General features: G+C 33.5%; 1 protein-coding gene across 5 annotated transcripts; it reads right to left on the reverse strand.

Moving 5' to 3' along the window:
* Positions 1 to 3,051: 3,051 nt before the first annotated feature.
* Positions 3,052 to 11,898, reverse strand: LOC145061046 (cystathionine gamma-synthase 1, chloroplastic-like). 5 transcript variants are annotated; one of them, XM_079008411.1, is made up of 9 exons: positions 7,896 to 8,048; positions 7,561 to 7,654; positions 7,360 to 7,450; positions 5,612 to 5,688; positions 4,525 to 4,584; positions 3,810 to 3,977; positions 3,632 to 3,718; positions 3,381 to 3,528; positions 3,052 to 3,232 (listed from the first exon to the last, which is right to left on the reverse strand). In XM_079008411.1, exons 3-8 carry the CDS (start codon positions 7,373 to 7,375, stop codon positions 3,514 to 3,516), a joined length of 423 nt encoding a protein of 140 aa, XP_078864537.1. In that variant the 5' UTR covers positions 7,376 to 7,450; positions 7,561 to 7,654; positions 7,896 to 8,048; the 3' UTR covers positions 3,052 to 3,232; positions 3,381 to 3,513. The 5 variants fall into 5 exon arrangements, 4 of the variants coding, with proteins under 4 accessions (XP_078864537.1, XP_078864538.1, XP_078864536.1 ...); XM_079008410.1 differs by lacking the exons at positions 3,052 to 3,232; positions 3,381 to 3,528; positions 3,632 to 3,718; ... (1 more) ...; positions 4,525 to 4,584; positions 5,612 to 5,688 and adding exons at positions 8,633 to 9,020; positions 9,376 to 9,514; positions 9,598 to 9,733; ... (1 more) ...; positions 10,370 to 10,629; positions 10,751 to 11,897 and having other exon boundaries at positions 7,308 to 7,450; positions 7,896 to 8,079; XM_079008412.1 differs by having other exon boundaries at positions 3,052 to 3,528; positions 7,896 to 8,049.
* Between the last annotated feature and the right edge of the window lie 14,242 nt (positions 11,899 to 26,140).

Below are 26,140 nucleotides of genomic sequence, written 5' to 3' on the forward strand. Positions count from 1 at the left end.
GAAAATATACTGGGGAATGTGAAACACAAATATCACCACATAAAATCACAAAATAAAGAAGAAAAACTTTAAATAAATACTATTAACAACACAAAAATATAATAAAATTTCTATAAATCATTTTCAGTTTTTGCATTTTTTTATTTTTTATTTTTGTTGTTAAAGCGTTGTATTTAGCCAGAACGGTGTTATAGTTACGTATGATTTCCAAAGTATAATGTTTGTGTGTGAATATGCCTATGTGTTTATTATTATAGCATTGTACTTTGTGTTTCTGTTCTTTTACGCTGTAGCAAAGTAATTTTCTGACTGTTATATGATCGGTTTTTTTGGGTACTTTGCATGTGAATTTCCTAAAAGCAACGTGAAAAGTGGGCTTCTCTCCCATATGTCTAAATGAACAAATTTTAACACATTTGAAACCCTTTAATATTATACATTTCATAACATTTTTAAAATTCCAATATTACCTTCGTGGTCCTCTTAAACTCACTAGCGCGTGTATATATATATATATATATATATATATATATATATATATATATATATATATATATATATATATATATATATATATATATATATATATACTAGGTTATAACCCGTAGAAACCACGGTTTGTATATTAAAAAAAATTATTATATAGATAAAAAATAACATTAAATGTCAACAGAATATAAAGGAATGTATTTTGACTTTTAAGTAAAGTTGAATCAATATTACAAAACTCTATATATTAGCCAAACCTAAATCTCAATTTGAAAAGAAAAAAAAACGTGATCTTTTACACTTGATTATTCCAACCTTCAACTATTGTGGAGAATTGACCTAGTACACCCCCTCTTTAGTTTAGAAGTACTCAATTTTGTAAGCATCACAAGCAACAAATGTTTAGAAGACTCCAAGTAAAAGTATATATATGGTTACTTGAGGAGAGAAATAGTAGATCAAAAGCAATATATTTCTACAGAAAAAAAAAGATTACACCCAAACAAAATTGAAAATAAAAAAGATATTGTATTATCTTCACTAAAAAGAATACCTTACCACTGATTCCAAAATGTTCACACAGGCTTATGCCTTGTAGGTGTTTGGTCTAATTTAAACACTATTATGACCCCCAATTTTATAAAAAATGTTCACACACTCAACACATACACATATAGAGCGCACACAGATACATATAAAAACTTTAAAAATATTATGACATTAATTTTTGTAATTTTTAACAGCCAAAAAAATATTAAAAAATTGTACACAAAACACACACAGAGGACCTTGAACCAATTGTAGGCTACAAAAGTTCAAATGCATGTTTAAAAAAGACCACCTACAGCAGGTCCAAAAACAGCATTGTACTTTCTAAGTTTTTTCTTAAATACCAATGTACTTTTTCGAAATTAACAGTTTCGGAATTTATGGTATAAAACGTGAAATTGAGAAAGTACATTGTCATAAAAAATGAAAATTAGAAATTATGTTACTATAAAAGTAATGGCAGCTTTAAAATGTAGTCTCTTTCGGGCTAATTTTTATAGTGGCAGTTTGAAAGTACAATCAAATAGTAGAAAGATAAAAATAAGGTACTATACTACAATTTACAAAGAAATAAATATTTCATCTAATGTCCAGGTTTGATGTCCAATGTCAAAACCCAAAGTTAAATAGCAATTGATGTTAAATAGAAATGAAATAAATTGTAATAGCAAGTCTGACGTCCAATAGCAGCTCTGCCAAATCAAATTTTAGCAAAAAAATTAAAGTAAGATGCAAAACACCAAAACATCAATTATGATGCAATGTACAAACAAAAAAACATACATACACACAGAGCACACACAAAACTACATAACACGTAAAAAAATGTTTATATTTGACTTTTGAAAGTCAAATGACTTATTTTAAATGTTTTGGATGGGATAATCTTACTAATAAACCACAACAATGTAAAGGGAATGAAGATAAGACATATTAAAGTGAAAAATAATCCAGGCACATACAAGTTTCAGTAATAAAGTGATAAAACACATCAAAATTAAAACATTTTCCTTGATGAACACAAATAAAAAAAAGAAATTTGGTTAATATTTAAAAGTCATCAAACATTGTACGAAGACATCAAATTGTTAAAATGCAAAAATTCATAAAAACAAAATATATATACCCACTTATAATATTATGCTTTCATATTTACTCGACATAAATGATTATTTTGCTCAAAAGTACATCCAAACTAATTAGTGTCAGAAACTTATGTGCACACTTTTGATCAGGGGGGGTAGGCATCTGAGTAAATTGAAGAGAGTATGAATAAGATGAATCAACATGTTGGTTTTTAAGAAGTGATGAGAGGTTTTTTTTTTCAACTTATCCAATGAAATGAACATTTTGATAACAATAAATAATCAGATCAATTTAAAACTCTCCAACACATTATTCCCTTCCACACTCAATCTTATTGTCGAATCCTAACAGACATTTCATCAAACACCTTATATGCATTCATATAAAATACTAACTATCAAATCAATTCACAGGTTAAAAACCATTTTGGTTGTAAAATACCAAAAAATGATGATGTCATTTTGAACATTATAAAGTTCTTGAAGCTCTATCATTTGTTGTTTACAGAATTACAATATAACTATTGCTTATAGCACTACTACAAAAAAGAGTATTCCGACGGTCAAATCCGTCGCTAATAGTCTTTACCGACAGAATTGTAACAGACCAAAATCCGTCGGTATATTCTTGTCGCTAATCGTTTGTAACGGATTTCTAACGGCTACCGAAAATTTTTAGCGACGGATTTTTCTGTCGGTGATTAGTAACGGATCACCGACAAAATATAGTTTGTAACGGATTACTGACGGAATATGTTTGCAACGGATTAGCGACGGAATTTGTTTGCAACGGATTACCGACGGAATCTGGAATAATTTACTAACGGATTACCGACGGAATCTCGGAATAACTCACTAACGGATTACTGACAGATTTTGTTGTGACCGATTAGCGACGGATTTTGGCATTATTAAAAAAATATATAAATTCATGAGAAAATAAAAGATAATTACATATTCAACACAAAAAAATCTTACAGCATTCATCAAATTTATATTTTAAAACCAACAAAATAAAAGTAAAAAAGTCCAATACTCCCAAGATCGATTTCCAGACCTCCACTCAGCAGCAAACTAATTGTTTCCAAGTCACTCGGTAGATTGATTGTCTATGGAAAACAATTACAAACTTAAAATTTTTAAAGCATGTTTATAAAGGATAATGATATGGAAAACAATTACAAACTTAAAATTTTTAAAGCATGTTTATAAAGGATAATGATATGCTAAATAACTAATAAGTACTTAATGTATGACCTTTTGCTGAGTAAAGCTGTATGTGGTTCCTCTTAGCTGCAAAATTGATATGATCGAGTCAAAGCCTATAGTTTCCCTCAGCAACACCATTAAGCTTTATACATAGATGCAGCGTTTTCATGCCTCGAATGATTTAGTATGCAGCATTCTGCCATTAAAATAAATATATAATTATTAAAAAAAAAAAAAAAAACTAAGACACCCTTGTTATATATATCAAGCATGTTAAAAACAGCTCATAAGCTACTTACAGGATTCAAGGCACCACCTAAAACATGATGTAAGTTATGAACTTGAGAAATTATTTCAGTAGTGCCACTAATACAACCAGCAAGAACCTGAAAAAAAAGTCAAAGATAGCCAATATTTGTTAATAATGGTAAAAAAAAAATTATTAGCAAAGAAATAGATTCTTGATTTTTTGCTTACATCATTGTGGCCACCAATGTATTTGGTTGCTGAGTGTAGAACAGGTGTTGCAAATGTTCCATCAATGCAAACAATTGCTCCTTTTGCATGACACAGCTTTGAAACTAACTCAATGTCAACACATCTTAGGAATGGATTTGTGGGTGATTCTGTGAAGTAAAGACTAACCTGTGGTATATAAATTATAAATTAGTTTATATACAAATTCTCTTTTATAACTCTGTTGTTGAAATAAAATGGATCTTTGGATAATAGATGGCAAAATGGACAAGTTTTAAGGTCAAATCTTCTGGATTTTGTCAAATTTGGTCCTTTTTAAAGGATTTTGTCACATGTTTGGTCCTTTCCCCAGGTAAAAATGACTACTTTTCACCTTAAAGTTTTTTTCTTAACAAATTTTTATCACCACTAGGGAGCAAAGTAGTCATTTTATATGGGATATGGACTAAAAGTGTTATGGAAACCTTGAGTAAGGACCAAATTTGCAAAAATATTCTATTTTGGAAAAGATCTGAAAATAAAAGTAAACACAGGGACCAAAAATTGTAATATAATCTTTTATAGTTAACTCACCTGACCTGTTAGAGACAAAACACACCCAAAACGACCAATTTCATGGTAAATATATTAAAAATACCACCTCCATTTTGGAGAAAAAAACTAACTCAATCTACAAAAAAAGCAATAAAGTTGAATTTAATTTTGTACTGCTCACTATGTGGTTGTCTAATGCAGCTTCAATGCCTTCATAATCTGCAGGGTCAAGAACAGTTGCCTGCATAATGAAACAACAAGTGCATTCATATCAAATATTTAATTATTAAATATTTAACAAAAAAACAGAAACAAAACTTTCCCCATTAAGCCTTATACATTTTATAATTAGAGCATTTGGTGTGAAAACAAATTTCAGTATCTTGTTATTAATAACAATATGGAACACATCAATCATGTGAAATGGTCGGATTGGAATTCGAGATTCCTGTCCATGAAATCAATTAGTTTTAAAAAAGAAACATCAGGCCATCAGGGCGTGTTAGTTTTGCGGATTCTGATGGAAACAGAAAGAATAAAAATTCATGATTCCGTTCCACATGGAAGGGACTCAATTCCATTATATGGCTAGCAGAGTTATCTAGGGTTCCATTTTGAGTGTGGTTACCCTTCCCAATCAAATGGATTTCCTCTATTCCAGGTTTAGGATTCTACTAAATAACAAACGAACAACAAATGCATCAATCAGCAAAAACAGATCATAAGTAAGATGGTTGATATTATTTTACATATGAGTTGACCTTTTTCTGAAAAAGAATGTTCAATTCAATTTAAAGAGAATCATAAAGTTGCTCATTCCATTCCTTTATAGTTCCATTCCATCATTCCAAAAAGACCCTAAGAGATAAAACAAAATAATCCGGGAGGGATTACTTTGCATGGATGGATGGTGGATAGGAGTCTGATAAACACCATCTTCTTTATTAAGTTGTCTCTGGTTCGACTTTGCCATGATTATGTCAAGATTGGTACTTGGTTTGTGATTATTATGGGTTCTATTTGATGATACCCAGAGAACATAGAATGAAGGAAAATGTATTAATTTATAACTGTCAATACAGTTATAATTGCATTCTATGAGAGGAGGACTAAAGTCTATTGTTTTTCTCTAGAAGAAGGGCTCATTCCTGTATAGAGTTAGAGTTGTATAAATAAGAAATTTTAAGTTTTTAGCTTCTTGTGGTAATCTCAATATAAAAGTTAAGGCAATCATATGGAAGTAATCAGAATATACTAGATAATCATACCAAGGAGCTGAGTCCCAGTGTCACGTCTAATCCGGATATGGTCCAGGTTATTGCAGAGGTGGAACCAAAAACCGAAACTGCAGCAAAGTAAAACCATCAATATTCATCTATAAACATCTATTGAACAATCTATCAAGATTCAAGATTCAAGGGCAATATAAATTTTACTGAGTTTCCATATATTTAGAAGAACAAACAAAGCTTAAGATTTTTCTTACATTCCTCTTACTATAGCAAATTCACATCATTGAAAGTCATAGAATTGATAAGGTAAAAGACAAAATGCAACTGTTCCTTGTTTATGAAAAATGTTAACAGAAGAAATATGATTCAGTTACTTTGGTGGTTGTTAATGCTTAGTGAAGATTCTAATTGTGATATTATATGGCGAAGGGGGTGTTGCATTGTATCCTACATTAGGTTTTTACAAACATTTGCTGGTGAAAATCCAATTTGTCATCTCCTTACACACATATATACCCATAGAATGATGAAATACTACTTGTATTCATGTTCTTGATTCGCTATATACATATACACCCCCTGCGAGTGTTTTTCCTACGCCCTCCAACGATCAAGAACTACAGTAGAGTTCCAATTGGAGTTCATTGTCGGAGAAAACTCAAATACAAACAAGTTTACTCCGATTACAAGGTTTAAAGCTCCGCATATGTACTTGATTAGATAATAATCGTGTCTATGGAGTAGTCAGGAGCATCTAATGAATGATTTAAGATCCATAAATTGGTAAACCTAAAAAAGCAAGGGGGAGGATTGCAGTACTCAATGAATTAAGCAGTTGATAAGTAGAGCCTGACCTAGTTGAAGTCATAATGCAAATCCATACCTGTGTTGTAAGCTATTCAAAGAGAATTAAGCAGTACTCAACGAATTCCAGAAGTCGGAGCGGTCGATGCCTTCAGCTCCGTTGACGGCGGCGGCGGCAAGAAAGCCAGAGCTCGGAGGCGATGCTTCGACTTGTCGGCGTTCGTTCACAAGTTCAGGGAGCCTTGATTTAGGTCAAGTTGATACGAAGCACATAGCCCCCGTGAAATTCCCCTTTTTTTATTTTACCGGATTGCCCTTACGATTAAAAACTAAAATATTAATTTACCAACCCATTACCGACGGAGTTTTAAATTTGTTGATTTCCGTCGGTAAACCGTCGGAAATTGTAACAGATCACCGACTGATTTTATTCTGTTGCCAAACTGTCGCAGATACGTTGCTAATATCCTAATAATTTTACTGTCGGAAATCCGTCGGAAACCCGTCACTTTTTCCAACAGATTTTTCCGTCGCTAAAATTCTGTCGCTAATGCTCTGTTTTCTAGTAGTGTAGTTATTCGACAGAAATCAAAAAAACAATTGTTACTTACATGCCTAGATTATACCTTTCCCCTGGATTTATAATCAAGTCCCATATATATATATATATATATATATATATATATATATATATATATATATATATATATATATATATATATATATATATATATATATATATATATATTTTTTTTTTTTTTCCAGCCATTTCATGCATCAAAATCAAACAAAACAAAAAAAATACACAAACTTCAATATTGATCACTAATATCTAAGTGTTTTAACTTTATGGTTATTAAACCACTCTGATCAACTTAAAATTAGTTTTTAATAAAAGCTACGAAAAACTAACCAAAAAAATGCATTGACAATGATCATATTCAACTTCGTTTATTATAAAGAAAAAAACCGAGAAATACCTGATGAAAAAACCATGAGAAATGTAGAAAGAGAGTGACGTTGAAGAAACGTATCAACGAACCTCTGGTAGAAATTTGAAGTCCTCGAATCCTTTCAAAAATTAGAAAAAAAAAGAAACATACAATATTTGGTTCAAACATTACATCGAGCGGGGTGATAAAAAAGACCACGATAATGAAATTGGGAAAAGAAGGAACTACCTAAATTCAACATTAGACCTGGTAACCTGTGGTTGGAGGAAGAAAACAACACGAACTCTATAAAATCCGAAATCGAGGACATGACCTCTTGTACCTTATACCAATTATATACAGCCATGAGAGAGTACCTTGAGGGTTTTAACGAAAGAGTCGATAAATAGAAACAAAAATCAAAGTGAAAATTAAGAAAAAAATTAATCCATTTCCCCTAAGCAAGTGTTATTAAGAATCAGAGCTTACGTAAACTGTAAAATCGAATATATTAAAAGGTTAGATAACATTTGATGGATTATCAATTACAGATTAGTAGTTGCGTTATTAGAGAGAAACCTTACCAATGGCTTTCTTAGTTGAAAATAGCAATCACATCCATAAAAACCGGTGAGGATAATCAGCAGAAGTTGTGTATATGAAGAGTAAACAGTGGAAATTACATCTTCATAATCGTCTTTGGTCCGGTCCTGCTTCTTCCCTAACACTCTACATGTTCAATTACTTCTCCAAATCGACATCAAAACCCTAAATATATAGAAAGAAGTGAGATCTGGGGAGCCAAGAATTAGGGAAGCCGAGAATTAGGGATTTCAAAATTGAATCTCATCAACAGAAGTAGATAATTTTGAGAGGAGAGGAAGATCAGAGAATGTAGTTACATATATAAATCGATTGATATAAAATTGAAGAAGATTAATTTCTCATGGAATACATTGAATTGACAAAGTTGTTGCCTATAATAATTGGGTGTAATTGATAATAATCCTAAAAAATTAGGAAATTTGTTACCAGGGATAGATTGATTGTAGTTGGAAGCGGGAATAAGATCTTAAAAGTAATTTGCTGATTAATAGGAGAGCTGAGTTTTGACTTCATGGGCGGGAAAATCAGGCTACACACATCGTGGTAATGACACGTGGCAAGAAGGTAGTGTATAAAGGTGACATGTGGCGGTTTAAGGATTCTTTTATTATATATATATATATATATATATATATATATATATATATATATATATATATATATATATATATATATATATATATATATAACAATTTATCTTGACATATATCCTTACCCATTCAACCATTTTCTCCATACAAAAATTAATTGGAAAAAAACCAAAACACCCTAAGTAGGCATGGATGTCATCATATCTTTTATCCAATACTTGTTAAAAAAACGTTCCAAGCTCTGCAAAACTTCTTCACTTGAAGGTCTATCATCGTGATTTGTAGCTACACATCTTGCTGCAAGTGCAACACATTCAAAAGCACCTTGAAGAGGGTAATTTTGATTAAGACGTTGATCTATTATATCTTTTATCTTTTCTCTATCCGCTAGAAATGGCCTTGCCCATTTTACCAATGTGAACCCAAACTTTGGTTCCCATGCCCGTTGGCCTGTTAGGGTTTCAAATAACACCACTCCAAAACTATAGATGTCACTCTTCACAGTCAACTGACCTATTGTTTATAACCACAAATACAGAGATTAACTTTTGGAACCACTACACTTTGGTATTAAAAATTTGTTGAAAATAAACCATGGTTTTTCTTAAAATACGGATTCAGCCAAAAATACAAATAATCTTCCCACAAATTTATCAAAAAGGGCAGTTCTTATGCTTTGTAAGAATGATTTGTTTTGCAACAAAAACAAAACACGATAGTTGTTAGGTAAGTAAAGTAATAGATTTTCTCTCCAACATATATAAATATAAAGATAGATGAGTCTGTGTTTGGCTGATGTGAAACAGTAACATTTATAATTTGTAAAGGTAAACTGGTTCAAATATCACTTCCTTACATGCTAACCTACCAGTAAGTTGATCCCTTTGGTCAAGATAACGTGAGGTATCCATGTCATGTTTACTAGCATCAAATTCCACATCATCAAAATCCAGGATTTTAGGGCGAAATTTAGCCAAACCAAAATACCCCAATTTTGCATTAAAGTTCTGGAATAAGAATAATTTGTTAACTTTTATGGCATAAAACCAAAAGAATTGCCACTTAAAAAACATAAGTTGCTTAATCGTACCTGATCCAGAAATATATTAAGGTTTTGATACCACCGTGTATGACTTGTTCTGGCGACGAGTGCATGTACGCAAGTCCACGGGCTACCCCTATCATTATCATAAGGCGTGTTTCCCATGAAAGTGGTGCGACAACATCTGGTACACGGGCAATATTATTCATGTCGTATCAGCGTTTTAGTAAAAATAATTCAAAAATAGTTTTTGAGAAAGATTTAAGTATATTACCCCCAAACAAGAAGCGACTAAAATTTTGGTTTTTCATGTTTGTGTAATTGTAAACAAGCAAGCAATCAAGCCTGTTAACATCGCCGTATCCCAAGAGACTAATAATATTTGGGTGAGCCAACCGTCCTAAGCTAGCCACAACCGCCTGATCTTGCAAAATTTTAAGTTATATTCCGCAAAAAGATTCTTCATGAAACCGTTTTGGGTGATTCTTAACTCAACATTTTCATATAGGATTAAATCCAAGATATAACAACATACTTATATTTATTTGTTTGTTATAGCATCCTACTTTCATTTCTTTTTATTACATTACTGTGCTTTGAGAAATCTACCTGGTTATTGCAAAAATTAAACACTATAAACTAATATAAAAGGAGAACCAAGACATAGAGTCCAACAGTTTTGGATGGAAATCTAAATTTCTTTCTTGACAATAGATGGAATTATATATATATATATATATATATATATATATATATATATATATATATATATATATATATATATATATATATATATATATATATATATATATATACTTACCTCCCATTCTGGAAGACCTTCATTGTACTTTTTAACAGCAACAGTAATTCCAACACCCTTTGTTGATGGGGCGAATGTTTTCTTGTCAACCCAACCTAAGAACACCTCAGAATAACCATCCCTATCAACGAGCGTATCTTGACTAAAGTGTTTTGTGATCTTTTCCAAATCAGAGAAGTTAAATACATTCAAACTTGGAACAGAAACCACTGAATCTTTGTTGTCCTTGCTATTACTTGATAGCCTCGACTCATTATTGGCTAAGGCATATGAATACAAACAGATTCAGTATAACCTCTAAATAACCTTCTGCTAATATATACAACGTTGGACACACAAAAATTTAAAGAATCTATACACGCAGTTAGGAGGTTGAAATACCAGAGTTCTCGCCATGAAACGGGAAGGGAAATATATCAAGCATTCTTCCATATATCGTTCTCCCAGATGAATTATCGATTTTCTGTTGTAAGGTCAGTACAGAATCAAGAGCAACCACAACCTCAGCCATTGCAGGTCGCTGCTTTGGATTATTGTGCAAACATCTCTCTGCAATTCGAAGAAACTCCTTCAAACATTTTTGTGATATTTGATCCCTTATGCCAGAGTCAATTATACTCTTTAAACTTCCTTGTTTTATTGATTCTTGAACAAATGGCACTAAACCCCATTGCTCCTCATCAAGACTTCTATCCACTGCACGCTTCCGACACAACACTTCCAACAAAACCACCCCAAAAGAATACACATCAGATTTCCTAGTCAGCCTTCCAGTTGTGAAATAATTTGGATCAAGATACCCAAAGGTGCCTTTAACAAGTGTCTTGACATAAGTAGATGGCTTATTGGTTACACCTATTTTGGACAACCCGAAGTCTGAAATTTTAGCTGCCCAGTTGTCTTGTAATAAAATATTAGAGCTCTTGACATCACGATGTATGACACCAAACTCAATCCCAGTACCTGTGTGTAAGTAATCTAACCCACGAGCAGTACCTATACAGATTTTGAGTCGTTGAAACCAAGAAAGAGGGGTTCCAAGTTTATGGAGGTGGTCTTCGGGGGTTCCATTGGGCATGTATTCATAGATGATGATCATCTCTTTCTCGTGATTACAGTAACCAAACAAAGACACGAGATGACAGTGACGCAACTTGGAAAGCATCTTAACTTCCGCCCAGAACTCGGATGCACCTTGAGAGGACATGGAATCCAGTCGTTTAAATGCAGCAACAACAACACTTGATCCATTAATAACATTGCCTTTGAAAACTTTTCCAAATCCCCCATGTCCGATTACTAATGATTCACTGAAGTTACCGGTTGCTAAGAGAATCTCAGAAAATTCGAAGGGACGACATGGTTGTGACCATTCTATGGAGGAGGAGGAGGTAGAGGGCTGAGATTCATTGCCTTCGGCCATGATTATTGATGATGTAGAAGCCGAAGCAGTAGTTTCATATATGATGGTGAAGCTAGCTTTGTCAACTACTATATTCCGATAGATAAATATAAAACTACATCAATTTGGTTAATATTTTGTCTAACCAATATCGTTTATAGTAGAAAACTCATTTTCTTCCTCTAAAGAGAGGCGAGGTCAACTCGCTCCAAAAGCTTTGTATTCCAATGTAAGAAATGGTCTTAAGTTATTGCTGTTATATTATTATTATTATTATTATTATTATTATTATTATTATTATTATTATTATAGTTTATTCTACTACATTTATTTATTGATTATCAAAACACCATTGACTTTTCATTGAGTTGTTTTCAAATTTAAACTATTATTTGCTTAATTAAAAGAACGTTAGCAATACCATGTCCATTGTTGATATAGCGAGTCTCACGTCATATATAAGATTAAAAAAATTAATTAAAAAAGAAACCAAAATAGGCAACCTTCAAAGAAAGTATGTTGTTATCATTTCTTAAAGACTTATTACTTTTACATTTTTTTAGAAAGTCTGAGTTAATATATGCATGTGATTGAACCAAAGACTTTTTTGTTAGAAATTCTTTGTTAGACACATTGTTAATCAATTAGGCTAGCTCCAACTTGTATTATTTTTACATGGAAGTTACTATATCACAATGGGTCATACTGAGATGTAATGTGAGGAGCATGAAAGTCTCATAAACAAAAATGATCATCATCGAAGACTATATATGACGAGAGATGATAATGTGTCGAGTCATGAAATTGAGGCAATGATAGCCCCTATGGCTCTATGATCATGGCTCTATGATCAGGTGGATGTCCAAGGTACATACAAATTGTTGAATCTGAGTAGTGGAATCATGGGTGGAGACAACAATGTTGGTGTTGAAAGAGTGTCCAAAATCATTAACTGTTGATAATATTTCTAATAATAACAGAGTCCTTTTGGGTTATCCTCAAGACCCAAATTGAGTAGAATAAATAAATGAGAATTTGGTTTATTAATTATTATGGTTTAATAATTAATTAGAAACCAATTTGGGAATTAATTAACAGTTTAATTAATAAATATGTTGGATATCAATTAATCAATATTTGATTAATCAGGAATATTCTAGAACCCTAGGAAGAAGGGTGATGGACGAAAATTCTCTTAGGATAAAGGGAGTTTCGTTCATAGGGTTATCCATCCTACATGGGCTTGAGGATAAAACCCTGGAAGATATCCAAGGCTATAAATAAGACCTTAGGGATTCATTTTTCTTTGCTCATTTCTTGGCTTGAAGTTTCGCCTTTTCTTTCTCCTCCCATATGAACGATTTACAACCCTCTTAGAGTTTGTGAAATTGACCGTTCTCCTAGTTATTTTTATTCCACTCTTTGATGTCATTGGGCGTGATACCAGTAGAGGGATTTTGGTTTGGATCCTCTCATCCAAGAAACTTCATGGAGCACAAGATCTCAAGCATGGAGATCAAGGGCTACATAAGAGGTATGTTTTTTCTTCCTTTGTGTTTTCATTTTCTACGGTAGATGTAATTAGTATGAAACCATAGATCCATAGGTTGCATGTACACTTAGGTATATCGTAGTTTCAATTTTTCTGCTATATAGTTTAGAGTGTATTTGATGCGTATAAAACCCAACAGTGGTATCAGAGTCAGGTTCATAATTACATTCACCGTAGATCCAGATTTTCTATAAATGCTTATTCAAATTTGAATGAAAGAAGAAAAATAGGAAAATTCATAATTGAGAAACCTTTTAATCGCAGCTCATGACGTGAGAGCCTACTGCTCACGATGTGAGGCTGCCGGATTAGAGTTTCCCATTTCCTTTTATTTTTCAAATTTGAAGATTTATGATATGGATAATTGGCAAATGTAAAATGTTTTAAATTTGGAAAATAAGGAGGTATTACCATAAATAGGCTCACCCATTCTGTTGTAGGGGTTTAAGTATGTCTCTATGATTCCTAATGAGGTCATTTTTTAATATGCTTCGCGCTTATCACCCTCACCAACCTATTACATTTTGAGAGCGGAGTTATCGAAAGGGTTTGATAGTGGTAATGGTCAACTTGAAAGTATTCTAAATACAAGTATAAAACAAAATCCTGTTTTATTAATAGAATGTGAGTCTTAAATTATCCATGAAAATTGCACATTCTCTTTATATTCTATTGATGGAGCTCGTGTTATTAACCAATACATCAATCTAGAGTATAGTTGAGAATGATATGCAACTCGCGAATCTCAAGCATAACTTTAGCTGGGGACCATGCGATTTTGCATGGTTAATTCAAAATCTATTTAAAGTGAATCTTATTTTATCCATAAAAGTTGCACATTCTCTTTATAACTTGTTGATGGAGCTCGTGTGGTTAACCGACATGTCAATTTGAGAATATGAGTAGAGAATGATGTGGAACTCATGAATCTCAAGCGTAACTTGAGACGGGGACCAAGTGATTGTGTATGCATCGTTCACCATCTGTTCAGTGATCTGTGGCGACCCCATCATTAAATTTGAGATGAACATAATCCGATATTAACATGCCTTTGATAGTCAATAAATCTCAAAGATCTAGGAATTTTGTGGTGATCGAAATTGGCAAAGGTTTTTGCCTACCTAAATAACTTTATGGTGTGTTTACGGAATCCTTTTACACATCATGGAGCCAAATATGGATCCTAACCTTCTTAAATAATTTTATTCAGGGTGATTATTTTCTAAGGATAAGTAAAACAAACTATAATGGGAATTGATATTGAATGATGTCTATAACCTTATCCACTAAAATCTACTACTATAAAACCTTTTAAAGAATTAGCTATGAGGATGATCATTCTTGTATAAATTTGTAGCTTGGGAATAGTTCTCATAAACGAAAGGAAATATCATGCCTTCGATAAAACTCTTCCTAGGTTACTCTAAACATTGTATTCTAATATATTAGAAAGAGAAGTTATTAGGTGTACGTTGTAAATTAACATACTGAAGTAAAATGGAATTTCTTTGAGTTGTTAGTTGCTAGCTAACGTATGCATATGATCCGTTCACTCTGATTTTGATATGAACAACTTGGGATGTCCATGAAGGAGTTGTGTAGCGTGTTGAGGTTTCCTTTTGGAACTAACATGAACAATCATAGAAACTCAAACTTCAAAACACTCCCATATATTTACTATCATGAATACAAGTGTCAAGAAGAATAAATCCAATTGCCCATGGGTTAAAAGGAGATTATTGTTGGTATACCTAATCTAGGACTAAATGCCAAGGACAAAGGAAAGCTTATTCTGAGACATGTTCTGATAGTTATTCGTTTCCATAACAAGAACAGACTAAGAAAGCATACATGCCCAATATATATTTGAAGTGAAAGGACTAAACATGGAGATGTTGAATTTGATCATGGATTACGAGCCCATGCTACTATCAATAAGATCAAAAGACAACTAGTTCTCCCATGTTTAGTGTTCAATTAGATATATGAATTCATAATACCATTGAAAATTACTTCTAATCCTTTGAGTATTTTACTAAGGATTAAGTACTGACATTTGCAAGAATGTGGAGTGACTAAAAGGAAGTAAGAAGACTGAAACATGGAAAAGGAAATTTGATCATGAATTCAAAGCCCTTGTTACTATTCATAGGATCAAAAGACAAGTCTTTTCCTAAATGTTTAGTCCATGGTCTTATAATTGAAATTGTTTATACTATTCATGAGATAGTTTTGAAATATTTAAATGTAGAACATTCTAACATGTTAAAAGAAATTCGAATATTTGAATAAGGTGTATTATTATGGTGCATATATCTACTGAAATTAGTTTACCTAGTGGATCGTTTAGATTGACCACAACATGCACTGATTCAAATACATCCAAAAGCTTTGGGTGAAATGTATTTGTGGAATCATAGTCTTGGATACATAAAATGAGAAGCGCATTACCAAGTATCTAGTTTGATCAAATCTTCGATATCATTTGAATGAAAGTCTTATGATAAATGTAAATAGTATTTATCAAGATTGGTGATCAATACATCACTAAGTGATGTGAATATCTGTTAGAATTAGTTTACATTAATGGACCAGTCAAATTAACTACAATACATGGTAAGACCAACTTCATGTGAACTAGAACCCTTCAGGTGTTCATAGCTCTCATAAAGCGAAGTTAAGAATCAACTGGGCAATAAGGATGATATAGGATAGTGATCATCTTAGTCCAAACCTTATTGATCATCTAAGTAATTATGAAAGAGTTCACATGCTATCTTACTTTCCATATGGAAATCAATTATTATGAGGCTTACGCTCATTGTCAAGTGCTCGAAGGGTAGTCTTCCAAGAGAGGGAGCTGATATCCAAAAGGGCTAGTGTGAGCCATATTGATCTTGATAAGATTCAAGAGTCATACAACAAAGAACCTAAAGTTGGACCTCGCATTCAATTCGGGATTGAAAGAGCTATTGAGGAAACTAACATATTTCCAGTTTTTCCTTATGGATTTGATAGAGGACGTCATACACCTAGTTATATATAATTGTTTATATTACCGAGGTATATGAGTCACTGGTATATAGCAATAAGAGTTACCAACTATCGGAAGCTATGGTAGGCCTTAAAGGCTACAAAATGGAAGGAAGACATGGAAAGCGAGATTCAGTCTGTGTATGATGAAACTTGGTAGATCAAGCCATGGACCTTAACCATTAGGCGGAAGTGGATCTTCAAGAAGAGACAAGCATGGATAATAACAAAAACATAATCAAACAAATATAGGTTGTGAAGGATGTTTAAGCTTAATAAGTACATTTATGGACCGAAATAAGCATCTTGCAAGTGGGATCATTATTTCAATGAGAAAGTTCAAGGAGTTTGAATTTCGAGAAATAAAGATGAGACATAAATATTTCAAATCTAGTAGGGAGTAACTGGAATCTTTGTTTCAATGAGAAAAGTCAAGGAGTTTGAATTTAGAGAAACATAGATGAGCCATATAATGGGTTATTTAGGTTACAACAACAATGCTCCAAATAGAAAATACTTAACAATTAAGAATTTGGGCACATGCAACCTAAAGGGATCTATGTCTTTCACATAATGGTAACATACTTTGAATTAAACAAAACTATTATAACCATAATGAAATTGAAATTCATAAGGAAAAGTTACATACCTTTTGATTTGTTGTAGCTAACAAATCAAACCAAAATTTCTTCAAAACTCTTGGAAGCTAGCACCAGAAATCTCGTGCTTCTGATGGTTCACACCCACACTCTAGAAACTAAGGAAACTTGAAGAGAGGGGATAGGGAAGGTATATTTCGGCTATACTCTTAAGGGAACAAGTGGTCGAAAATATGAAGGGTTAAGGGCCTATTTATATTTAATAGAAAAACCATAGATAACCCTAATTTGAATATAATACTATTATTTCAAATTAGGTAATTATCCTTCTTCCTATTTATCTTCAAGGAATATTCCAGATACCTCAAAGATGCCTCAAAAACCGTCCAAACCCTAGGAAGGTTTTGGAATGCCTTTTCTTCAACTATTGAACAATTACAACTTAGGTCATTACATATTTAATTAATCCAATTAATCCCAAAATTAATCCTAATTTACTTCTCATTAATTCTTAATTAAATAATACTATTTCTAATTAATATATTATTCTCATAATATATTAATAAATCATTTATTGCTATTTATTAATCATATAATAAATCAACAAATCAGTCTCTCTCTCTTTCTCTAAAAGTCATCCTATCAAATTCCCAGGTTTGAGGGCAACCTAAAAGGACTTTGCTAGTAATTCAAGTATATACCAATTTAGTTATTAACTTAGACACCTAATCCAATAGTCTCCCAATTTAGTTATTGACTTAGACACCTAATCCAACTTTCTCCCACTTACAAAGAGTGCTTCCCAAAGCAACTTCGGCCTCTGATCTAATCAAACATTAGTCCTAAGATAAGTGATCAAATATTCCTTCGTTCTACAAGATACCGTATGAACATGATACATGGATTAGAATGAGTCTCATTGTCCAAAATACTATTTCCTGATTTGTGATGACCTCATAAGACTTACTAATTGAACACATCAATTTAGTCCTGGCTGGGTCTAACACTATAAGTCAACACCAAATCACTAAGGGGCCTAAAGATATCATTTTTTTACATTAGGGAAAAAGGAACAAATAAAATTTGATTCATATTATTGTATCCTTTACTCACAAAATCATACATGACACTACGTTTTATAACACCAAGTTACTGATGTGGTTTCGCAATACCAATGTACAACCGACTTGCAGATTGCAACTAATATATCTCAGTTTTAAGAATATAAGATATTATCGTATCATAATTACTCGTGATAGAATCCATGAAATAATTCTATGAGTGTGGGTTTATCCAATACTCAAAATCTCCATTTTTCTAAGTACTCATGAATGTTGAACCAACACAATTGCTATGTCTAATCTCCTTAGACAATCTACAATCCTATCCATAACAGTCTTAATTCACTAATTACTTCCTAAAGTATGAGCGACTCTGGATTTTTCGAATAATCAAATTATTCAGGAAGTAAAAAATGCAAATCAAAACACAAGAATAAATAATTGACAAAGGATGTAAACAAACTCATAAATAATCTCTATTATTCAATTACCAAAATCAATTACATTCATTCTTTCAGAAGTTTCAAACTAATCGTCTAACTACTAAACTAATATCATATATCTAACCAATGTTCCTAGCATGTAGACTATGCTTAACTCTACCCAGAGCCTTTGTGAAAGGATCTGTAGGATTGTTTTCTGACGACACTCTTTAAAATGAGATGACCTTCATCAACTCTGTTTCTGATATAATGGTACTTTCAATCGATATGCCTAGATTTACCATGATCTCTTAGTTCTTTGGCCAAAGCAACTGTGCCTTCATTATCGCAAAAAATCTCCATTGACTCCTAAATGTTAGGAACTGCTCTGAGATCGTTGATAATGTTCTTCAGCTAAGCCGATTCCTTTGATGCTTCACTCACTGCTATGTAGTCTGATTCACAAGTAGAATCAACCACTATGTCTTGCTTGGAACTTTTCCAAGTAACTGCTCATCCATTTAATAGGAACAACCAACCAGATTGAGAATGAAGGTTGTCTCTATCTGTTTGGAAGATGACATCATTATACCCACTTACTCTCAATGTATCACTGTCACCAAGGAATAGAACCAAATCCTTTGTCATTTGTAGATACATAAGAATGTTCTTCAGTGCTGTCCAATGAGCTTTGTCGGGATTTCCCTGAAAATGACTAACCATGCTTAAAGCTAAAGACACATCAGGGCGAGTACATGTCATAGCGTACATGATCGATCCTACGGCCAAAGCATATGGCGCCCAACTTATTTCCGCTATTTCTTCATTTGTACTAGGGCTTTGAGTCTTACTCAACTTGGCATTGCTTTGGATAGGTAGCTCTCCTATAACACTCGGTTTTAGGTATGTTACCTTTTAGTCCTTGAATCATGGTTTTTATTGCAAAAGAGGTACCTCAGTACGTTGGGTATACATAGATGTACGCTTAGAGTACATGGGTAGAGAAATCGCAGACTTGAACCATGTATGCGCAGCGTACGAAGATGTATGCGCGACGTACGTGGCCTAAAGCAAAACCCTAATTTTTCTGGCATGTCCACTATTTAAGCACATTTATCACCTTTGGACCCTCACCATTATCAGCCTCCACATCTCTAAACATTCCTAAAACCCTAGTTTGATTTGAAGTATGATCTTTGAGCTTGAAAGTGACTTTAGTGGCCCTTTTTGGTGTGTTTGCAAGAAGAAGAACTTGGTGTGCAAGCCTTGGACGTGGTTGAGCTTCAAGATCCTGCATCTACATCATCTAAGGAAGCTTTTGAAGGTATAAAGTTCATACCTTGTCTATCCTTTGCTTATATCTACTTCTTTAGCTTGTTATGGTCCTTTTTGGTCCATTTGGGTTGGTCTTGAGGAGTTAAGACCATTTGATATGTTAAATCTTGTAGATCTGGATGTTTCGTGGGTTCCTTAAGCTTAAAGGGTCAAACTTTGTGGTGTTTGTGACCATCATTAAGCCATGCATGCACGTAAAGTTGGCAACTTTACGTGATAAACCACTTCAAGTGGGTTTTTGGACATTTCTTAGCTTAGGGTTTTAGATCATGGAAGTTTGTGGAATTATTATGGATAAAGTTGGAAACTTTGTCAGTTGTATATCTAGGGTTCTAAGGTGTGTGCCTAGTGGTGAAGCTAAGAGAGGGCGCGATGGGGGGGGGGTCGTTCTGATATCTATATTATATATGCATAGAAATAGTTTTTTTATTTTATAACTTCCTGGCCTCCCGACTTAAATACACATATATGATTTTAAAATTCTGAAAGAAAACCAAAACCCTTACAAGAAAACCATAAAATTGATGAAAAAAATCAATTATAATTCAAATAAGATTAGGATACTTAATTTTAGGAAACTAAAACTCTATAAGAAAACCAAAACCCTAATCTACTATTCAATTTACGATCTCAATCTTCCAGAAAATATGAAACCTATGTTAAATATCATCAATATGATGCTTTGCCAGAAAAACAGCTCACCGGAAAACATAAACCACCGCCAAACTTTGTACCAGAAAGCCTGACTTTTGTGTCTTTAACCAACGTCTACGCTTTGTGTCTCAAAACAACAATTGTCTTTGCTAAGTGTTATGTCGCAACTAGAGATGGTAGTCGCCGCCCCCAGAGATGAAAACGACTATCCGTTCGTCGAACTATAGTCTGTGTCTCGGTTTGTTGTCTGCCGTCGGAGCTACTAAATTATGTGTCTGATTCTGTCATTCTCAGAACAATAATCCGGCCAAAAACATCATCGGTGCTACTCTTTCCTTTTCTTATCTCCTTTTCTCATTTTCTTTCTCTCACTATAACGATATAAGCCTAAGAAAACCAGGGATATAGCTTAATAGTTTTGTTTTGTTAGTGGTTAAAACTTAAAGTTAAAGGAGTAAAAAAACAAAAAAATGTAACTTTTTAAATTAACAAGTCTGCAGCACACCGACACATATAAATGTTATTTATTGTTTTGATCATTTCTAAACTTTCATATTACAAAATCTCATAATAGTTTTATAAAAAATCAATTAGTTTAAACAATTTTTTTGTAAAATTATATATATATTTTAAATGTTAGTTTTATATTTATAAATTATTACTTAACGTTATCATTCATTTATTTGTTAATCGTAATATAAAATAACTTTCAGTAATGTGTGTCAAAATGCAATTAACTACTATGTTATTTGGTTTCAGCCCTTCACGTTAAATTACTAGTGTTCCGACCCTGTGTGTACCCTTGGTTGTTTGGTTATGTGAACTTTGTTTCTAGCAAGCTCAGATTTGGCGGTTGTCTTTGGATAGTGAAAGTTCGGATGCTGCAACGGTGTTGTTAATCTTGCACGTGTGACCTTAGGTCTACACATAGTTCAGTTGGGATGTCACGTCTACGGGATTGTTATTTAAGGACAATCTGATGGGGGATCCAACAACATCTTGGGTGATTTTAGAAATTCCTTATGGATTTGAGAGTCTTATTGAGTTATTTGCGCATTGATGGAGATCTGTTTGGTTCTATTTAAGGCTTGGGATCTTGTCTCAGAGATTTAGGAGAATGTTTCTATTAGCAGTTAAGGTTTGTCAAATAGATGGATCCGATTATATTCCACACTTTGGTAAGGTTGTGATGAAGAAGGAACACAGTTTACCTCAGGAGCACTTTGTGTTCTCCTAGGGAGTGTGAGATCTTAGCAGTTCAAAAAATATTGTCGTGAGGGGTGTATGTGGACTGAATAAGATATCATGAGAACACTTTTTCTGGCTTTATGGCATGGTTCTTGTTTGATTTATTTCTTTCGAGTGGTCAACTATGCATCTTATTTTCTCGTTACGTACGACCATGTTTCGTCTGATGTTGTGTCGGTAGCAACCTGGACCGGGGAAGAGTTTTTTTGTTATAGAATTATATAACTCGTGCTGTGTTTGGTAAGTGTTGAGAGGGATGTTGAATGTGTTCCTTTTGTTCGGTGGGATGATGGTTGTGTACCTATAGGTCCACAGAGATGTTGGTCCTGAGTCTCTATGCCCATGGTAGGGATGATGGAAAAAATGGTGTAGAACTGTGAGCTTCTCATTCCAATGATTGGATGGTGTCATGGCGTATCATGAACCATTATGTATTTGACTTATGTGAGTTGGACTCAAAAGTTGTGTAGTGGATACCCATATATTGGTCCGTTAATCTTTTGACAAAATTAGGAGCTATAACACTATGGTGTTGTTACTAGTGGCATACTGACCGACATGTTTGGGTCAGGAATTTGTAGGATTTTGACTTGTTGGAAATGTCACAGTTGTTTATCGACAGTTACTTTTTGAGTTTCTTCTTAGTGGATCATTGTTCGTTTTTGTGAGAATGGTATCGAGTGAATTAATTTACCAGTGATGAATTTTGTTGTAGGACACTTGGATGATTTTTTAGATGATTGTGCACCTGAGTTGTTATGGGAGTTTAGATGTCGTTAGATATGTTTGGATTTGCTACTGTTACACTCGTGGGAGCGGTGGGATAGTGATGAATTTTCAAGAAGTCAAGTGTGCATTTGAGGTCTTTTAAGCATCATTTCGGATTTTAGGATTGGATGGAGTTCACGATCGAAAGGTTTGGGTGTTCGTTCTAGATGTTTTGGTGGTGTTCCTAGTTATGGATTAGGGGTAGTTCGACGAATGGATGATCTTAGTAATTATGTATGTTTCCTGGAGTTTTTGGCTGATGGATTCCCGATTTTGTAAAGTATGTTGATAGAGTTGGTTTTTAGTTGTAGATTCGGTAGTTTTCCCGATTTAAGTGGTTTTCTCTATGAGTTGGGACGTACCGTTCGAGAGGGAAAGGGGGTTGTTGCAATAGAGTGTTTTCATGCGATTGAGTTGTTTATCGACAATGGCTTGGTTCTAAGTGGTCTCGCAAATTCTCTTTGTTGATGCTTTAATTTTATAAAGTGGTTGGAGGGAGCATATGGATTGTGTTTCGAGTTGTTTTAGAAGTTCTGACCAAGATGAATTTCGAGGACGAACTATAGTTTATGTGGGGAAGAATTGTAACATCCAATTTTGGGGTGGTTCTAATTTCGGGATATCAAGCCGTAATTAGATCGAATAAAGGTCTTAAGCTTTAAGGGAATAAATTTTAGTCCTTATTTGGTGTTGAAAATGTTGGTTAAGTTATTTAAACACATGAATTGTGTATTTGAGCCAAAATGGAAAAATGAGAAAAAGTGATATTTTTTACTCTTTTCATGTATTAATGAATTGCGTTCGGTATACATTAAGTCAAAAGTAATTGTATCGAATTTTTGGGGTTTGTTAATACCTTCGTGTGCATATAGATATCACTGAAATCAGAGTTGGAATGAAGAAGTTATGATTGTTTGAAGCTGAAATGGAAGCTGGGAAAACCCATCACCACCGCATGGTAAGAAGTTCACCATGACATGGTGATCCTTGCAACCTAATCCCATAATTTTAGGGTTTAGTTTGTATTTAAAGGCTTCAACTCATTCTTTTAGGTCATTTTGCAGCCTCCATCACATCAAGAACCCATGAGCAGCATACCCTAGCCTCATTTTCTTAGATCGAGCTTCTCATTTGTCTCTCTCCTCTCATCCATAATCTTGTGTTTTTATGGCTTTTGGGTGTTGTGTTCTTCAAAGACTTAGTTTTGAAGCTTTTCAACTAAAGAGAACAATGTTCATCCACCTCGTAGGCTTTATGAGTTGCAAAGATCCTTGCTTTATTGTGTTTCATCATTTGATCTATAAGTATTTGGTGCTTTGGTCCATTTTATTGAGTTTTGGTACCTTTGTGACTTTTTCCGTAGAGTTTGAAGAACTCTGTGAGCTTTGGTTCATGTTTAATGTTCAGATCTAGTAATTTAGTGGAGTAAAGAGTGTATACATGAACTCTACATACTCCATGCATGAAAAAAGTGGGTTTTTGGATATTTCATTGCATAGGGTTTTAGATATTGGAAGTTTGTCGCATTATTATGGATAAAGTTGGAAACTTTATCCGTCTAAACATCATGGTTATTCAGATATCAATTGGAGACTTAGACTTAAAGGATTAAGTCGAGAAAGGTGAATTCTTGGACTATTTGAGATTTAAATTTAGATCTTGGTTGTTTAGAACATCCTAATGGATAAAGTTGGAAATTTTATCATTATGAAGCTATTATGTACCAGATCCAAAAAAGTTAGAAGTTTGCACTTAAGGGTTAAGAGCTTAATGGTGTAAGTTGTTAGGGATGTTCACCACGGCGAATTGGGGTGTTGACTACGATGCAGTGGATTATGAGTCATTTGTCTGTTTTTTCATTTAGTGACCACAACACGGTCAACAGATTGGCCATGACATGGTGATTATCGTTGACTTTGACCGTTGATTTTTTAACTAGTATGGCTTTTAGTCAAACTTAGGTAGAATTGAGTATTTGACTAAGGACTGCTAAACGATTGGTATTAGGTAGCTTGTGTTAGTTGTTCTAATGTTGAGGTTACTGTTGAGCTTATGTCGTTATCTCAGATGAGTTTTCTCACTATGTTACTTATATCAATTTGTTGTATTTTATTTGCTAGTAGCTTGGCGTTGCTGATAACCCAACCTAATGTATGTAAGTTGTCGATAGCTCGGTTTGTTGATAACCTAATTTGTTGTATTTGAGTTGCTAATAACTTAGGGCTACTGATAGCCCATATGGTTGTTGATGACCCTTAGTTGTCTTATATGTTAGTTGTGTTGTGTTGTATGTGATACTTTAGGGAACTCACTAAGCTTTGGCTTACAGTTGTGGATTAAATGTTTTCAGGTACTTATCATATCACATAGTCAGGATTGTACACACACACACACACTCATCAATAGTTTTATGATTCGTGATTCCGCATTGTTTTTCCTTATAACTCTGATTTAGATTACAGTTTATGAGAAAATGGTCTTACATTGGTTATATCTTTATGAAAATGGGTCTTTGTTCTATTTTTAAAATGAAAAATGTATTTTGAAATTTGGGATGTTACAAGTTGGTATTAGAGCCCTAGTTTAAGGGATTTGGATAAACACTTGTGTGATTCCAAACTCAAACTAAGGATCTGAGAATTTTTACAAACCTTTTTGAAAAGATTGATTTTTAAAGGAGAAAAGAAGAAGAGGTGTGTATAGCCAGTTGGAAGTGATCTCTGAAAATGTCCATACTTGTTATATATCTGCTGATATGGGAATTCTTAGAAATGCATGTGATATGACTATGAGTTCGTAGTCTGAGATGAGTTCCAAATCCGATATGAGTTCCAATTCTGAGATGAGTTCCATGTCCGAAAGAGTTCAAGTTCCGAGTCAAGCCTTAGTTGCGATTGGTTGTGATTAAGCGCGAACAGTCGTCATGAATCATTGTCTAGTGTTTTTAGATGCGAACACCAGCCTCAAAGTGTTATTTAATGCGAACAGGGAGTTAGATGCGATTGGATGTGAACAATCGCAACCCATCACAGTCAAATGGTTGCGAACAACTTCATAATAAGATACAATGCGATTGGAGTGGTGTAGCTTGGTTCCGATGAGATGTTACTTGGTGTTGGGATTGGATGTGAAAGCTTACTAGATGCGAACGACTTCAGAACAATTGCAGTTTCTATTGCGATTACAATTCTTGGAGACCAGATGCGAATCTCAGAAGTCAGATGTGATTTTTGGAAGCCTGCTTTGATCCTAGGATGGGAAAGTTGCTTGTCGGGATCTTTGGTTCAATAGGAATGTTAGATAACTTGCAAAGGAAGATTCTAGATCGAATATTCCAGATTTTACTTTATTTTTGGAAATTATTTTATTTTATTTTATTTTAAGCTTTATTAGGTAGTTTCCTTTTATTTATTAGGTTCCTTTTTTTGTAATCGTTTCTAGGCTATAAATAGCCCCCAATGTCGAACATTTTGAAGATGAATGAATTTTGATTAAAGAACTTTTGTTCTGTTGAGTTGCGTACTCGCCCCTTTGTCAATTCTAGGGCGCGTATTCTAGGTTGATTCGAATTCAAATCAATAGGTCTTGATTTGTCTTAACCGATATTAAATTTATAGGTCTAGATTGTTTGTCAAATCTATCCTTTTTCTTGTTTTCTTTTCAATCAAGTTATCATTGTTCTTGTTTTCATATTGTT

The sequence above is a fragment of the Lactuca serriola genome, chromosome 7 (genome assembly GCF_051521515.1).
Source record: "Lactuca serriola cultivar US96UC23 chromosome 7, Lser_US96UC23_V15, whole genome shotgun sequence".
Lineage (NCBI taxonomy): Eukaryota > Viridiplantae > Streptophyta > Magnoliopsida > Asterales > Asteraceae > Lactuca > Lactuca serriola.

Bases quoted from the DNA above. Each gene is read 5' to 3' on its own strand.
- LOC145061046 (XM_079008409.1), bottom strand. From the start codon at position 11,792: ATGGCCGAAGGCAATGAATCTCAGCCCTCTACCTCCTCCTCCTCCATA. The intron at 9,734-9,823 runs GTAATATACTTA...CCCGTGTACCAG, and splicing joins TAGTCGCTTCTTGTTTGGGG to ATGTTGTCGCACCACTTTCA. The intron at 8,080-9,375 runs GTAGGTTAGCAT...CTATATATTTAG, and splicing joins CCAAAGGGATCAACTTACTG to GGTTTTGATGTCGATTTGGA.